Source organism: Anabrus simplex, chromosome 2 (assembly GCF_040414725.1).
Source record: "Anabrus simplex isolate iqAnaSimp1 chromosome 2, ASM4041472v1, whole genome shotgun sequence".
NCBI lineage: Eukaryota > Metazoa > Arthropoda > Insecta > Orthoptera > Tettigoniidae > Anabrus > Anabrus simplex.
Genome location: NC_090266.1, coordinates 616,875,905 through 616,893,797, shown reverse-complemented (window position 1 = coordinate 616,893,797; position 17,893 = coordinate 616,875,905). Strand labels below are relative to the sequence as shown.

The 17,893-nt window shown below is 38.5% G+C and overlaps 1 protein-coding gene across 2 annotated transcripts in view; it reads right to left on the bottom strand.

Annotated features, from left to right (window-relative positions):
- The window catches only part of dop (microtubule-associated serine/threonine (MAST) protein kinase dop), a 578,024-nt gene that overhangs the window by 181,417 nt on the left and 378,714 nt on the right, over positions 1-17,893 (bottom strand). For both annotated transcript variants that reach the window (XM_067141035.2, XM_068226223.1), the window contains exon 19: positions 13,332-13,546. In XM_067141035.2, coding sequence (XP_066997136.2) covers positions 13,332-13,546 — 215 coding nt within the window. The remainder of the gene's footprint in view (positions 1-13,331; positions 13,547-17,893) is intronic.

Below are 17,893 nucleotides of genomic sequence, written 5' to 3'. Positions count from 1 at the left end.
CTAACCAACCGTCTTGTAGGCACATGCTGTACCAAGTTTTTCTTCACTTTTTCTAGCCTTTATGCCAATTTCCTGCATGGAGTCTCTTCTTATTCTAATTCTTCTTAGACTATATCCCACTTTGCCACTGGGTCCACTGTTTTTTATGCCAGTCATCACTTCTTTCGATCAAGGGCATCACAAGGAGAGACATTGGTGTGCTGTATGTCTACTTTCAGCCGATAAAGTCACGGCTTCTTAGGTCACCCCCAGGGCTGATGTCTATCTGGATTGAGGCGCAGGGTGGTCTTGGCGACTGATTGTTCATCAATATGCAGGACATGACCGTACCAGCATAAATGAGCCTCCCGCATTTCTCAGTTATGGGTGCAACTCCCACCATTTCTTGGACATTACTGCTCGATACGATCACATGGCATCAGTCCAAGCGCCCAGTGAAGCATGTGCATATCCATACACGTAATGCTATTTCATGTTTAACAGAGGCTGACTAGTATTCAGGACCATAGAGGGCAACTGGGCATAAGATGTTTCTGTAAACTTTGGTCTTCAGGTGGATGGGTATCCTGCAAATCATAGAGGACTCCACTGACTTGTCTCCAGTTCAGCCAGCTTGCACCGACATGGGCATGGGCATCAAGTAGCAGGGAGCCAAGGTATCTATACTGCTCAACTTGCTTGAGATCCTGGTTACCCACATGGAATGTCCCAGGTGTCTGCAATCCACACTCCATGCATTTGATTTTCTTGGTGTTCAGCCATAGTCCATTTTCTACTAACATGATGCCTCACTTTTGCACTTGTTCTTCAAGAGCATGGGATTCTTCCGCAGCCAACAGGACCCTCATCAGTGTACATGGATGTGTGGTTTGGTTATCAGTTGTTATCGTATCCATATACAGTACATAGAGCAGGGGCGAGGGGGTCCACTTTGGTTGGTGCCGATCTGAACGGGAAAAGGAGGAGGAATCACTGCTGGACATTACAATATAGGAGCTGTGTTCAACAGCCGTATACCTTGTGATCAGAGTCCATGCCAAATCAGTGTGTGAGAACTCGATCAAACGCCTTCTCCAAGTCCAAGAAGGCCATGTGGATAGGTTCATTCCACTCAGGGTGTTTTTCTGTGAATAGTCTGGTACAATGTATGGCTTCTATTGTCCTACTTCCTTTCACAATGCTACACTGATCGCATGTGTTCTTGACAATGCCACGGAGGCAAATGTCAAGAATGTGCTCAAAGATATTTTTAGTGTGACATAGCAGGCAAATCAGTCTGTAGTTGACACACACTGATGTCACCCTTCCCTCTCCAAATGAGAACTGTCATACTGAAGGTCCATATCAAGTGAACTGTGCCTTCTTCCACAATCTGGTTGAACAAGGATGTCAGAAGTTCAGTGATCTGTCCAATTATCTTCCACATTTCTACTGGTATGTCATCAGGACCAGCTGCCTTCCTGTTCTTCATTTTGCTGATTGCTTTTATGATACTCAATGATAAATAGTGGAATTTTACTGAGCAACGTTCTGAAGGTATACAGTCTGAAGTTGTACTGTGCTCTTTCCTAGCCTTCCTGAATTCTTGTTCGTCATAAGGTGGCACTCAATTATGTCTCGTACTATATGGAGAACGATGATTTTTGCAAAACAGATGGTTACTACGAGGCTAAAACTTGCTAACAATGAATAAATAATGTCAATTTTTTTTTTTTTTTTTTTTTTTTTTTTTTTTTTTTTTAATCAACAATATTTTTCAACTTCTTCTTTCTGTTGCCAGGGGTGCTCAACGTACAGCCCACGAAGGCATTTTATGTGGCCCTGGCCAAGTTTTTATAATTTATGTATTTTGTAGATACCAGAAAAATTAGATAACTTTAAACTAGATAACTTTATTGTAATTTACGGTGAGAGGGATAAAACCATAAGAAAAATCTCTGAATTATTCGTAGTTTTTTCTTGACATGATGTTTTGTTTACAAGGCTGTAGGTAAAGGTTAAACTTCATCCGTTCATTTCTTGAAATTACAACTGCAGACTTGCCTGGAAAGTGAAAGGCCTCCTGCATTCCATGGGGGATTAAATAGGTACAGTTATCTTGGGACATTCACAGGAAATGGCCAGTTTATACCTGGAAAGTGCTTTGAGAGGTTCATTGTGGTTTACTACTTTACTGTGAACTAGCTTTCTTACGAACTGCTGTTATTCAAAGTAGTTTTAATCATTTGTCGACAAAAATGTCCCTTTCCAAGCATAGAAAAGTGGATAGTGAGTGCCGTGTTTTTAAAGAAAAATGGACTGATGACTATTTTTGTATTGAGATTAGTGGGAAAGTAATGTGCCTGATAGGCAAGGAAAATATCTCAGTTTTTAAAGAATACATCAGACAGTATTATGATTTGAAGCACAAATCTGTAAACAATAAATACGATGGGATATTATGGAAGGTAAAGATTTCAAATTTAATGAAAGGTCTCACTGCTCAAAAACAGATGTTCACGAAACAGATCAACGAAAATATAGCTGCAGTCCGCACTAGTTATAAGATTGCACACTTATTAACCGCGAAATGGAAACCATTTTCTGATTGGGAGTTAAAAAAAAAAAATGCTTTTTGTTCAGGGCATCGACCCATGGCGATCTTTTGCTCCTACTGGCACCATATTGTATGAACCTGCGTGTAATTGGAATGGCGGTAGTATGGAATGTTACGTGTGAGGAAAGGAAGATTAAGGACATCACAAACACCCAGTCCCCAGGCAAGGGATATTAATAATTACAATTAAAAACCCATGACCCGGCTGGGAATCGAACCCGGTGCCGCCGGGTGACAGGCAGACGTGTTTCGCCCTACACCGCGGGGCCGGACTAAAGAACTGTATACTTTCTGTAATAGAAGAAATGTGTCCTGAAAAGAAACAACTGATAAATTAGGTCAGCTTATTGCGGAGCACAATGATGAAAAGAACAGAAGAACTGGGGGCTATTTTGTGCTCACAACTATGCGAAAAATCTAAATAATTCGATTGCTTTTCGTTTGGCTTTGGATGAAAGTAATGACATCTGTGATACAGAACAACTTTTCATTTTTATTCGTGGGATTGATAAAGCATGTGAAATAACTGAGGAGCTGGCACCTTTAAGAAGCATCCATGGAACTACAACAGGCAAGGATTTGTTTCTCCAACTGAGTGAAACACTGAAAGATCTCTATTTAGGATGAGATGGATTGGCAGCTATAACAACACATGGAGCAAGGCATATGAGTGGTACAAAAACTGGATTGATTGTAAGAATAAGAAATGAATTTACTAACAGAAATACTGATATGCCTCTTGAATTACACTGCATTATTCATCAACAAGTGCTATGTGGAAAAGTATTAAATTTACAACATGTGATGAACACAGCGACATCCACAATCAATTATATTCAATCGCATGGACTCAATCATCGGCAGTCCCAATCATTTCTGGCTGAAATTGATTGTGATTACAGCGATGTAATATATCATAGCGAGATACGCTGGCTTAGTCGTGGTAATATATTGAAATACTTCTTTCACCTTGGAGAAAAAATAAGCACATTTATGAACATTGAAAGAGAAAGAAGTGACAGAATTTGGGGACGAAAACCTGGATGTGAGATTTAGCAATACTCACAGATTTAACACAACATTTAAATATTTTGAATAAGGGATTACAAGGGAAAGGCGTGCTTTTAAATGAAGCATATAGTTACATGTTAACGTTCCAAAATAAATTGAAATTATTTCAACAGCATTTACAGAAGGGCATGTTCCCACACTTTTCATGTTGTACAGAGCTTCAAGAAACAAACTCAAACAGTTCAGTGCTATATGATCGGTTTATTAAGTTAATTGACCTATTGAAGAATGAGTTTGAAACCAGATTTAAAGACCTTTCTGTGAATGTGGAGAAAATTAATTTGTTCTAAAATCTATTTGCCAGTTGATGTCGGTGATGCACCTGTGCAACTACAGATCGAATAAATTAAATTTCAGTGTTGTTCCCAATTAAGGGACTAGTTCACGGAAGGAAATCTTATCAACATTCACAGGGCACTTACTAATAAGAAATTTCCAGCTTTTTAAAAATATGCATGAAAATTCTTGTGCACGTTTGCAAGTACTTACATTTGTGAACAAACATTTTCAAAAATTACATTTATAAAATCAAAATTGCATTCCTGGATCAGTGATGAACACACACATTCCATTCTGAGGGTGGCTGTGTCAAATCTATCTTCAGACATTTCAACACTGTCACTTCAAGCGAAGAATATTATTTACTTTTCTCTGTTTTGTACTGTGGTTCAGGTTACTGTTTATGTTGCCAAATAGCAGTGTGAGAGCTTGATTGGTTAACTGGTTGGTGATTGTAAGAAGGGGCACCTGGGTGTCTGGATATATTTGTGTTAGGGAAGGTCGGGGGAAGGAGAGAGAGAACAATGTGGCCACCTGGTACATTTAGGAATCTGCCATTCGACCCGCCCGCAAATTAAGTTGAGCACCCTGGCTTAGACGATTGAGGCGCTGGCCTTCTGACTCCATCTTGGCAGGTTCAATCCTGGCTCAGCCTGGTGGTATTTGAAGGTGATGTCTCCCTTCACTTTCCAAATGGGGACTGTCATACTGGAGGTCCAGATCAAGTGAACTGTTCCTTCTTCCATAATCTGGTTGAATAAGGATGTCAGAAGTAAAAGAACTGCGGAACTAAATTTAGCACAGATATTCTTTAAATTAATACATTAAAGTACTTGCCAATGACAAGAATAACAGCACTGACTGAATAGTACTCATATTGGAAATTTTTCATCTTGCACCACAGAATAAACATGGGGCAATTATAGGATTAATAACTGAAAAATTGTAACAAAGATAAGGTAGCAATGAAAATTTGATATTTTGATGTAAAATATTAAAAAAAGAATATCCGCTGCAACTCCTTCCGTTAGTGTTTTGAATTGATCTACCCAGCTGAAATATGAACAGCGTCTCAATAATTAACAGATGTTATCGAAATGATGTAGATTTCATTTTGTGAATTATTCCTTGTAAGAACAGCAATAACCCATAAAATAATATTCGACGAAGATGCCTCCCAGGAGGTGACACATGTATCATACATGTTGTTGTATGAATCATCAGTCCATAGGCTGGTTTGATGCAGCTCTCGATGCTGCCCTATCCTGTGCTTACCTTTTTATTTCTACGTAACTGCTGCATTCTACATCTGCTCTAATCGGCTTTTCATATTCATACCTTGGTCTAACCCTACCGTTCTTACCACCTACACTTCCCTTAACCTTTTCCGGTCCAGGGTTTATTATAACTGGTCCAATGTTGAGGTGACCTTGACATTATGTTTCGTTCTACTTGAGAAGTTATTTATTGAAGTTCTTTGACCTGATTGAAGTCGATCGATATCCCTGGAGTTTTTAGAGCAAATCTGTGTGCAAAAAGGAAAAAGTTCTGTTATCTCCATGGAAATAATACCAGATATATGTAGCTGAGTATCGCCATTGTTACCCGCGGCCTGTCAGCTGTATTTACATTGAGTAGTGCTACACATGTGTTGTACTAGGCATGTATCTGTGAATGCGAATTGTCTCAGTTGAATTTGCAATATAAAAGCGGCAAATATGAATGAAGAAGAAATACGTATGCACATTTATTTAGACAGCAGTGATGATGATTATTTATTTGAATTAGACGAAGAGTTTAGAGAACTGTCAAGTGAAGATGAAGGTGTAATGAACTTGCAAGTGAAACTTCAGCGACTGGACCTGTGCGTAAAAAAGCACGGAATTATGCCGGACTATAATATTCGGTTTCTGAAGATTCGGAAGAGGAAGTTCCAGTGACTGCTACAAAAGCAAGAACACGCATGAAGGTAATGGACCGGGGTGGAGGAGGGGATACGGTACACGGCAACGACGCTTCTCAGGTCTGTGTTGATAATTTGAGTAACAGTGATGCAGAAAATACTTCCGCACAAACAAATGGGAATGCAAAAGACAATAGTGTTTAACCGGAATGTAACATTTCATGGTCGTGTGCCTTTCATCAGGACGGAAAACTAGAAGACCGCAGGTTCCTCCTAGCTGCATCACTCCACTTCAGTTTTTATGTTATTTTTCACTCCTGCACTGATGATTTTTGAGTAAAGCTGTAAATAACTCACTAGACTCACGTTTATTGAATATAATAATCATAATAATAATAATATAATTATAGTTACTAATAAAAGTTCTGAGTTTAATCCGACTAGGTAAATATGTGCAAAATTAATTTGGACCAGACTATTAGAACTAGTGACAGAAAATTGGACTGCAAAGGGTTAAAAACCAACTGAATAAGTCTTGGGTGTCTTAAGATGTGTCTTATCATTCTATCTCTCCTTCTAGTCAAATTTAGCCAAATTGATCATCTCCTCTCACCAATTCGATTTAGTATCCCTTCATTTGTGATTTGATCTATCTCACCTTCAGCATCCTTATATAACACCACAATTCAAAAGCTTCTATTCTCTTTCCTTCTGAGCTAGTTATCGTCCATGTTTCACTTCCATATAATGCCATGTTCAATACAAAAGTCTTCAAAAACATCTTTCTAATTCCTATATCAATGTTCGAAGTGAGTAAATTTCTTTTCTTAAGGAAGGCCTTCCTTGCTTGAGCTAGCCTGCATTTTATGTCTTCCTTAATTCTGTCATCGTTAGTTATTTTACTACCCAAGTAACAATATTCAACTACTTCCTTTAAGACTTCATTTCCTAATTTAATATTTCCTGCATCACCTGACTTCGTTCAACTGCACTCCATTACCTTTGTTCTGGACTACTTTATTTTCATCTCGTACTCCTTCCCCAAGTTGTCCATACCATTCAGCAATTTCTCCAGATCTTCTGCAGTCTCAGTTAAAATAACAATATCATCGCAAATATGAGGGTTTTGATTTCCTCTCCTTGAATTGTGACTCCCTGTTCCAAATTCCTCTTTGATTTCCTTTACCACCTATTAAACACTGAAAAGCAGGTGGGACAAACCGCAGCCTTGCCTCACTCCTTTCCAGATTGCTGCTTCTTTTTCAAAGCCATTGAATCTTATCAGTGCAGACTGATTTTTATACAGATTGTAGATAATTCTTTGTTCTCGGTATCTGATTCCGATCACCTTCAAAATCTCAAATAGGTTGGTCCAATGAACATTATCGAATGCCTTTTCTAGATCTACGAACGCTATGTATGTGGACTTGTCCTCCGTAATTTGATCTTTTAAGATCAGACGTAGAGTCAGGATTGCTTCATATGTTCCAATATTTCTTTTGAAGCCACACTGATCTTCTCCCAACTCAGTTTCAACTTGTCTTTCCATTCTTCTGTAAATAATACGCGTTAAAATTATGCAGGCATGAGGTACTAAACTAAACGGTGCAGTAGTTTTCATACTTGTCAGCACCGGCTTTCTTGGGAATATATATAACAACATTCTGATGAAAATCAGATGGCATTTCTCCTGTATGATAGATCTTACATACAAAATGGAATAACCTCACCATACTGGTTTCTCCTAAGGCAGTCAGTAATTCAGAGGGAACGTCATCAATTCCAGGTGTCTTTTTCCTATTTAGGTCTCTCAAAGCTCTGTCGAATTCAGACCTCAAAACTGGGCCTCCCATTTCATCAGGATCAACAGCCTCTTCTTCTTCCAGAATCATACCGTATATATTTTTACCTTGATGCAACTATTGGATATGTTCCTGCCATCTTCCTGCCTTGTCTTTTTTCCTCAGAAGTGATTTTCTATCTGAACTCTTAATATTCATACACCTAGTTTTCCTTTCTCCGAAGGTTTCCATGATTTTCCTGTATGCAGCATCTACATTGTCTAGGACCATACAGCCATCAACATCCTTCCCCAAGATGGCGACTACTGTGTGTGAGTCAGTGATATCCGTAGTAGATAATGGTGTAAGATGCAGTGAATGTGGCAAATGCAGAAGAGTAGTTAAAAATGGGATTCTGTGTCGTAAGTGTGATGAATGGTACCATTTTCGTTGTGCAAATATTGTAAATAGGACTGATATTGAAAAAAGTGAGTGGCTGTGTCCCGAGTGTAAACAAACTGATAGTGAGGCAGAACAACAAGAAAGAGAGACTTACGAAACTATAATTAAGATTTTAGGAGTGCTACAAGAGGACTTATGAGCTCTGAAACATGAAAATGAAAGCTTAAAGGACAGAATAAAGAAACTGGAAGATAAAGAAGACATTGGAGAAGAAAGATCGCCGTGGACGGAAGTGACGCGTGGCCATTTTAGGCCTAATGTTAAACATATGGGAGAAACTACGTACAACTTAAAACCGGGAAAAAACTCTTTGCAGTGCCAAAATAGATTTCAGTTATTGCAGCAAGTTCCAGAAGAAGACACACCAAGTTTTCCAAATAATTTTAAATCCAGCGGAGGTAAGCTACAGAAGAAGAAAACCAACCGAAAGTCAAGATCGCCAAAGATTCATCTCTACGCAGACAGTCAAGGGCGGGGTATGGCAGAAGGCATCAAGGATGAGCTGCAGAATCCAGAGACTGAGGTTTTAGGACTAATAAAACCAGGTGCCAAAACTGAAGACGTCCTTTCAAGTTGTGATCCTGTGTTAGAGAAGGACAATTATGTGGTGATTGTGAGTGGTACAAATGACATTGCTGCAAATGAAGGTGAGGAACTAATTATGACTCTCAGAGGTAAGATTTCCAAACTATCTGACTCAAAAGTAATTGTAGTAAATGTGCCACCCACGTATGACCTTTTAGAGGACTCATGTGTGAACAAAGCTGTACATGATGTAAATATAAAAATCAAGAGATTATGTAAGAGTTTTAGAAATGTCTATGTAGTAGATACTTTAGGTCTTGTCAGGCAAATGTTCACTAGACATGGGTTACATCTAAATGGTAACGGAAAAGCAACTCTCTGTAGACAAATTGCTACAATTATCAACAGAGATTTGCAAACTAATCTGTACTTAAGAAAACCCATACCACTAAACTGGCACATACAGGGAAACTTGCCAGAAAACCCAGACCCTTAAATCAAGATCTATGTACAAGGATCTGGGTTCCAGGGAAGTTCTCAACTCATGAGTCAAACGTTACCCAATTGCAACAGTCAAGTTTTAGGGAGGAAGGAGGTCTGAGATTGCTCTTGGAAAACGGTCAGAGTATAGTAAATAAACAATTAAAATTCGGTACATTGATGGAATCTTATGAGACGGATTTGGTGATAGGAGTGGAATCGTGGTTGAGAGAAGGGGTGGGTAATACAGAAGTATTTCCAGAAGGGTATACAGTCTATCGTAGAGACCGAGGAGATAAAAAGGGAGGAGGGGTATTTATTCTGGTGAAGGAAACTTATTGTTCGCATGAATGGTTTACTGATGAAAGGGATGAAATATTAGGGATAAAATTAGTTTGTGATAATATGAAGGAGGTGGGAATTATAGGAACATATAGGCCTGGAAGAGAAGAAAGAGACGGAAATATTTGAGAAAATAATAGATTATACTCATAAAAACAATAATGATACGGTAATAATTGGGGGAGATCTAAACTTGCCTGAAGTTGAATGGAATGGAGCTGCACGTGAAGCCCATGAACAGAAACTGGCAAATAAGTTAATTTGGGAGGGAGGATTTACACAAGTAGTACAAGAACCAACTCGTCTCAATAACTTGCTAGATGTACTCTTGGTTAAACCATGGGAAATTGTTGATAAAACTGAGGTAATTGAAGGAATAGGTGACCATAAGGCTGTAATAATGGATGTAGGACTCGTACCAAAAATGCTTAATAAGAGGGTCACAAAAGGCAAGAAATTATACAGAAAAACTAAAGTTGATGAATTTGGGACTTACCCTAAATCACAATTCAGTTGTTGGATAAGTGAAGGGAATAATGTGGATACACTTTGGGCTAAATTTAAAGGAATCATTTGGGAAGGAGAGAAGAGATTTGTACCTGTTAAGAAGGATAAAATGACCTCAGACCCTGTTTATTACACAAGGGAAATAAGAAAATTAAAAAGAAAATGTAGAATAGTAAACAGGAAAATCAAAGAAGGTAGGGAGAATAGAGAAACTAGAAAACAGCTAATGAGGGAACTGAATAGAGTGAAAAAGGAAGCAAAAGAGAATTATATGAATGGCATTCTTCAAGAGGGTAATGACCACAAAGGGAAATGGAAAAAGCTGTATTCATATATTAGGAATCAAAAAGGAAAAGGAATCCAAATTCCTACAATGGTGGGAGAAGGGGGAGAACACTAGTTAACAGATACTGAGAAAGCAAACCTCTTCAGTAGGGAATTCCGAGATTCAGTAGAAGATTGTAAGGACTTGGAAACCGTAACAGAAGATAGAGAGGGAGAGACACAGAGGGAAACAAGAAGCTTCTCATTCACAAATGAAGATATTTTCAGAGAAATCCAACTGCTTCAGCAAGGAAAAGCAGCAGGAAGTGATCAAATTACTGGGGAGGTATTAAAGACAATGGAGTGGTATATAGCGCCTTATTTAAAATTTCTCTTTGACTATGTCATAAATTATAGTGTGATACCAAAGGAGTGGAAGGAATCTATAATAATACCAATTTATAAAGGAAAAGGTGATAAAAGGAAACCAGAGAACTACAGACCAATCAGCCTGACCAGTATAGTTTGTAAAATACTGGAGAGTTTAATAGCAAAGTACATCAGAGGGATATGTGATGATAAAAATTGGTTCATGAGGAGCCAGTATGGATTTAGAAAGAAATTTTCTTGCGAGGCACAACTAGTGGGATTTCAGCAGGACATATCAGATCAGTTAGATTCAGGAGGCCAGTTAGATTGCATAGCCATAGATCTTTCCAAAGCCTTTGATAGAGTGGAACATGGAATATTATTAAAGAAATTGGAGGGAATAGGATTGGACGTAAGGGTTATACATTGGATAATAACATTTCTAAATTCAAGGGTTCAGAAAGTCAAAGTAGGAAATAATATATCACAGGAAGAGAAAGTCTGGAAGGGAATTGCACAGGGTAGTATAATCGGTCCGTTACTTTTCTTAATATACGCAAATGATTTAGGGAACAATATAACATCGAAAATAAGATTGTATGCAGATGACATAATTGTTTATAGGGAAATAAATAACACTGAGGATTGTTCAGAATTACAAAGGGACCTTGGCAGTATCCAAGAATGGGTTGAAGAAAATAATATGAAGATTAATGGAGGCAAATCAACTGTTACAACATTTACAAACAGGAGCTTTAAAACTGAATTTGAATATACTTTGGATGAGGTAGTTATCCCAAAAGATGGCAAGTGCAAATACTTAGGTGTGAGATTTGAAAGTAATTTGCACTGGAAGGGTCATGTTGATGACATTGTTGGGAAAGCATACAGATCGTTACATGTCATAATGAGGCTACTTAAAGGATGCAACAAAGAATTAAAAGAAAAAAGTTACTTAAGTATGGTTCGTCCATTATTGGAATATGCAAACAGTGCTTGGGATCCTCACCAAGAATACCTAATAAAAGAACTAGATGGTGTGCAGAGGAAAGCAGCAAGGTTTGTAACAGGGGATTTCAGGAGAAAGAGTAGTGTATCAGAAATGTGAAAGGAACTTGGGTGGGAAACTTTAAGTAAGAGAAGGGAGAAAACTAGACTTATAGGATTATATAGAGCCTATACAGGAGAAGAAGCATGGGGAGATATCCGTGAGAGGCTTCGGTTGGAAAATAATTATATTGGTAGAACTGACCACAAGTACAAAATTAGAAGGAATTTTAGCAGAAGCGATTGGGGTAAATTTTCTTTCATTGGGGAGGGCGTGAAGGAGTGGAACAGTTTACCAGAGGTAGTGTTTGATCCTTTTCCAAAATCTGTACAGATATTCAAGAAGAGAAGAAACAACAACAGAGATAATAAATTAAATATTAGAGGGCATTCGACCAGTGCAGGATACTGTAAATAATAAATGTGTGTGATTAAATTAATTCCATCCCCTGGTCTAAGCAGTTTGGACAGCCCAAGTAGGGGACTGCCTGTAGGGGTGAAGTACAGTGGGGACTTCGAGGGCCCTGGGACTGCTACGGTAGCTATGAAGGCCATTCAGGAACTCTGAAAAGTGGTGGCAAAAGGGGCTCTGGTTAAGACGCAGCAGGTCGTTATGCTACTTAGGTTCCAAAATGGGTAAAATATAAATATGTAAATAAATTCAATGTTAATTTTAATCTTATACCAGTTGTATAGTAGTATTAGAAGTAATTTCACATACCGTACTGTATATGAGTTGACTATGTTTGTAAGATATTATAAGTAGAATTTTGTAAACAATATAAATTTATTAAGGGTGATGTATGTGTTTAATAGAAAAAATTATTAGCATAAATTGTATAATATTGTATTCTAGGAAAATTTTCTTCGTCTCCTGTTAATTTAAAATTTAGTGCTTGACAATAATGTATTTTAGTGTACCATTTGCCACCGAGGTAGACACCTCATTTGCAAATAAAGAGATTTTGATTTGATTTTGTCCATACCATTCAGCAATTTCTCCAGATCTTCTGCAGTCTCAGATAAAATAACTGCTGTCCTGCACTTTGTATCCACTTCATTCGTTAATCACATGCATTCTTTTCTGCCCTTGATTCAGACAACACAGTACACTACCAACCAGACAGAAACATGCAATAGTGATTGCATCCCTTCATATAGGGTTGACATCAGAAGGGCATCCAACCGTAAAACTTTGCCAAATCAACATGTGTGACAGTTTGCACAAGCGACCCCACAGATGTGGGAAAAGCAGTAGCAGAATAAGATTCTTTTCCGCCCTCCTCACTTTTTGCATTCTTGTACTTTTGTCGTTCATCAATCAGGTCTAATATCTCCTGAGTTATCGATTGATTCTAACTTGATCTTTCCTTTCTAAACTATTACCGCTATAATTACTCATTTTCTCCAAAATGTTGGTCAATACCAGGTACTATATGAACCCGTAATTTAATATTTTGAATAAGACCTCTATCAACAATGTTACTAGATTCAAATTAAAGAGAGAGATAACCCAATTGAAAAAAGACTTAAAAGTTGTTCACAAATAACTAGAAGTGTAGATAATGAACACCAGTGAAAAAATTTACTAAGAGGATAATAGCTTCCCAGCCAGAAACTTCTTGTGGTGGCAGGGATTTAATATGAAAATTTCTGTAATACAATCCTTCAAGGATATTCTAAATTACGTCCAGCAATAACTCACCATAACTAAATGATGCATAGTATAAAAGTCGGTGTCACCATAATAGACCCTGATGGTATGAACAGTGAATCCAAAACCACGAGGTCCTCTTCGAATAATAATAGGTGGCTTAAGACTTGTGACCAACGGAGAGAGTTCTCGACACGGGGATGTATCCCGAGAACTAGCTGTGCTGGAACCACCTGGCGACTGAATGGGTTGAGGCACAACATCATCTGAAATTAAAATAAGCAGTATATGAGGACTGAGTTTTTCAAATTTTTTCAACTAGACTGGATGAAAGAGATGACAAATCCTCCAGTAAGGCTATTCTTATTTGTGTGCTCATCACAAGATTATAAAACAGAATAAAGGACAATTTAGTCAGTGTTTCTAAAAGACATATATTTTTTGCTATTTGCTTTACGTCACACCGACACAGATACGTCTTATGGCGACGATGGGATAGGAAAGACCTAGGAAGTGGAAGGAAGCGGCCGTGGCCTTAGGCTCGAACCCACTATCTCCCGATTACTGGATACTGGCCGCACTTAAGCGACTGCAGCTATCGAGCTCGGTGGACATATATTTTTCAATCTACAGATTCACAGCACAGTTTATATACAATGTGTTGTTACTGTTGCCTTATGTATGGGGTTTGATTCAATTGACCACCGTCCTAGAACCAGCAGACCGAGCTCGATAGCTGCAGTCTCTTAAGTGCGGCCAGTATCCAGTATTCGGGAGACAGTGGGTTCGAACCCTACTGTCAGCAGCCCTGAAGATAGTTTTCCGTGGTTTCCCATTTTCACATCAGGCTAATGCGGGGGCTGTACCTTAATTAAGGCCATGGACGCTTCCTTCCCAGTCCTAGCCCTTTCCTGTCCCATCGTCGCCATAAGACCTATCTGTGTTGGTGCGACATAAAGCCAATAGAAAGAAAAACAGCAGAACAATTCATTTTAGAGACATTCAATCGTGGAGACCCATTTAAATATCCTGCTTTGTGTACTGAAATTTTTTTTAATATCACTCGATATGAGTACTGCTAACAGACCGATCTATGCACGGTTGTTGGGATATAAGTACAAATAACCTTAAGGAAGGTAGGGACGAATGTCCAAAGTTCGTAATTTATTATTAAAATTTAAATTTAGAGAATGGTTTGTCCAAGGGAGCAGCTTGATGGACACTGGAATGTTTGTGAGGTAGGAAGTAGCTTCATTTCCCCCTTGGTTTATAGAACCTACCATACCGTGCTTGAGATAGTAAGCATGGCAATGTGCAAGAAGCAATTCTAAGTACATCACTGTATTGCAGCTGTACAAATCACTTCACTGCAGCTTTAGGGCACATGTGTGCTTAATGTGCAAGAAAAAATTCTAAGTACATCACTGCACTGCAGTTTCAGGTAGTATGCATGTGTTAAGTCATATGAAAACATTCTATGTACAAGAAGTGAATGTTTTCAAACTGGAAAATATTGTAATGTGTGTCAGCAAAGCCGTGAGTCATTCATCATTAAATACCACCTGAGCGTAATTAAGAAACTTCACCCAAGCTACAAACATCAACTTTTCAACTTTTTTTTTTTTTTTTTTTTTTTTTTTTTTTGAGATAGGATATAATTTTGATGTATGCATTTCAGGTCCTATCAATAAAAAGAACAAAATATTTGTACTTATCTCCCAAACCAAGTTTTACAGTGAAAATGATAATATTAGTGTTAATCTTTAGTATTTGTCGGAACACAAATGTATCTTTCATAAGGACTAGGAAACTAAATATTCAATTCTTGAAACAATTAACAATCTGGGCACATTACAAGTTTGCAACAAGTGCAAAGTACCCAAGTTGCAAACATAAACAGATACAGTATGGATCAACCACAAAAACACCATTCTAGTAGTATTTATTTATTTATTTATTTATTTATTTATTTATTTATTCATGTCAGTAGCACAATATAGATTAGAGAGGCAAATTAGATAAAATATATGAAATTACAATATTTACAAAAAAATTAAATAGTTATTTACTAAATATCGGCCCAGAATTTGGCCACGTTAACAGCACCGATACTGGCCTGTGCCAGATCAAGTTCTGTGCATTTAACAGGGCATAGAGGGCAATTAATAAGGTGCCTTGTCGTTTGCACCATGCCGCATTCACATACGGTCTGATCCCCCTTCAGGAGGCCCCATTTCTTCATATTGTCCTTTGATCTTCCAACACCTGCTCTTAGTCTGTTCAGTGCCTTCCATGTAGTCCAGGTTTCTTCATGACCAGGGGGAAGCTTTTCCTCCAATTTTAGACATTCTGGATGAAAAGAGACCTTCTGATTCCAGAGTAGAAGTCTGGTCTTCCTTGCATCTGCACTAGCGGAGGATGAGGAGTGCAAAAAACTGTTCCTGGAATCCAATCGAGTTGGTGGTAGTTTGTGTCCATGTAGGGGGTGGGCTGAGCCAGTATAAGCCCTTAACCACTCCACATTTGCAGCTACTTCGCGTCTGATCTCAGGAGGGGCTATTCCTACAAGGGACTACAGTTTGTTTGTTGATGTTGGTTTCAGACATCCTGTAATGTGTCTGCATGTTTCATTCAGGGCGACATCGACCTTTCTGGCATGAGTAGATTTATACCAAACGGGACTAGCATACTCCCCACCTGAGTAAAAACGTGCTAAGGCTGTTGTCCTTACCCTATGAGAGTGGGCGCCCCACTTTGAATCAGTCACTTTACGGAGCAGGGAGTTCCGAGAGGAGAACTTTGCTTTGATGTTTGAATAGTGCTCCCTGTAAGTTAGAGAACGATCCAAAGTAACACCCAAGTATTTTGGTGTGTAATTATGTTCTAGAACTTTGTCCTTCCACTTCACTTGCAGCTTCCTTGAAGCTTGTTTATTCTTCAGATGGAAAGCACGTACTTGAATTTTTGATGGGTTTGGTTTGAGATTATTGGTCTCATAGTAGTGAGACAAAATATCCAATGCTGAAGTGAGATTGTTTCCTACTCTTTCAGAGCATTCACTCTGAGTAGCCAAGGCCAGATCATCAACGTATAGGAAGCTTTTAGTATGAGGTGGATGAGGCTGGTCGTTGGTATATATATTGAAAAGTAAGGGAGCTAGCACACTTCCTTGAGGAAGACCATTCTTTTGCACTCTCCATTGACTTCGCTGACCCTGAAAGTCAACAAAGAATCGTCGATTCTGTAAAACGCCAGCAACAATTCTGGCAAGATGGTTAAGAAGCATTCTTTTAAAGATCTTGTGGAGGTGACACAAAAGGGAGATTGGTCGAAAGTTCTTAGGGTCCTTGCCGGGTTTAAGGATAGCAACTACTCTGGCCTTCCTCCAGATTATTGGAATGTGACAGCGCTCCAAGCTGTTATTGAATAGTTGGAGTATCCATTCTTTGGTAGCATTTCCAAAATGTTTAATTTGCTCTATAAGAATGTTGTCTAGACCAGATGCTTTTCTGTTCCTACATATCTTGATGGCGTTTTCCAGCTCTCCAAAAACAAAAGGTTTGGATATTTCACAGGTTTCATCTTCAATGTTCTTTGGAAATTTTGGTGGTCTAGCTCTGCATTTAACTTTGCCATTCAACAAGAGCTGATGGGCGATTTCATATAGGGATACATTATAATGAACAGATGCCTTGGTAGGGTCATTATTTGAAGGTTTTAGAGTAGTCTCCAAGCTTTCATGCTGCTCTGCGACATATCCAATTCTTCCATCAAATTAATCCAATGTCCCGTTTCAATTTACCAACAGTCTCTATCAGTTTATTGCCAGCCTGTATTGTTTCTTCACTAAAAGGATCCGCTTCAAAAAGCGAAATGTACTTTTCCAGATCTTTTACTGCACAAGGATCTAAACATTGTATGTACTGTGTTCCTCAACCACATGGGATTGACTTGTGTGAACATTTCTTGATAGCATCAGTGAACTTATCATACGATTCTGGACTTGGATCAATGTTGACGATCGTTTCATCCAGACTCTTGGTTACGTTATTCCAGTCAGCTTTCTGAAAATATTCTAGCAGTGAACTTATCAGAGAACTTGCAATGTATGTCATAATTATCATCTAGTTAACATTGTCCCACAGGTGAAGGGTCAGCTCGTTGGATCTTCTATCGCTACTTCACTCTGTTCTGGGAGACTGCTGGTTGTATGCCACAGATTATTGAGACTGCATAGTGTAACCTTTGTTTGGAATGTTATATGTTTAGGTCATCTAAACACAGTTTAGAAATTTGTGTCATTAATGGTTTCTATAACCTTATTCTAATATGTCTTGTGACTTTATGTATGAAAACTCAAGTTTTTCTTGTATTGGAACCTTGTGTTCTTTTAACTACGATACTAATGTTGGTTTGTTGGCCTAACTCATTTAAACTTTACTCTCTTCTGACTTTGCTGTTATATTCCCCACCTGTCACACTGTCTTTTTGGATCTGTACGCACGGACTTTCTCGCACTGGCCCTTGGTACTACCAAGAATGACTAAATGTGGTCCCAGGTACCATTGTTTACTGGCTGCTATAATGAAAATGACTTTCTTTTTTCCGTTGGT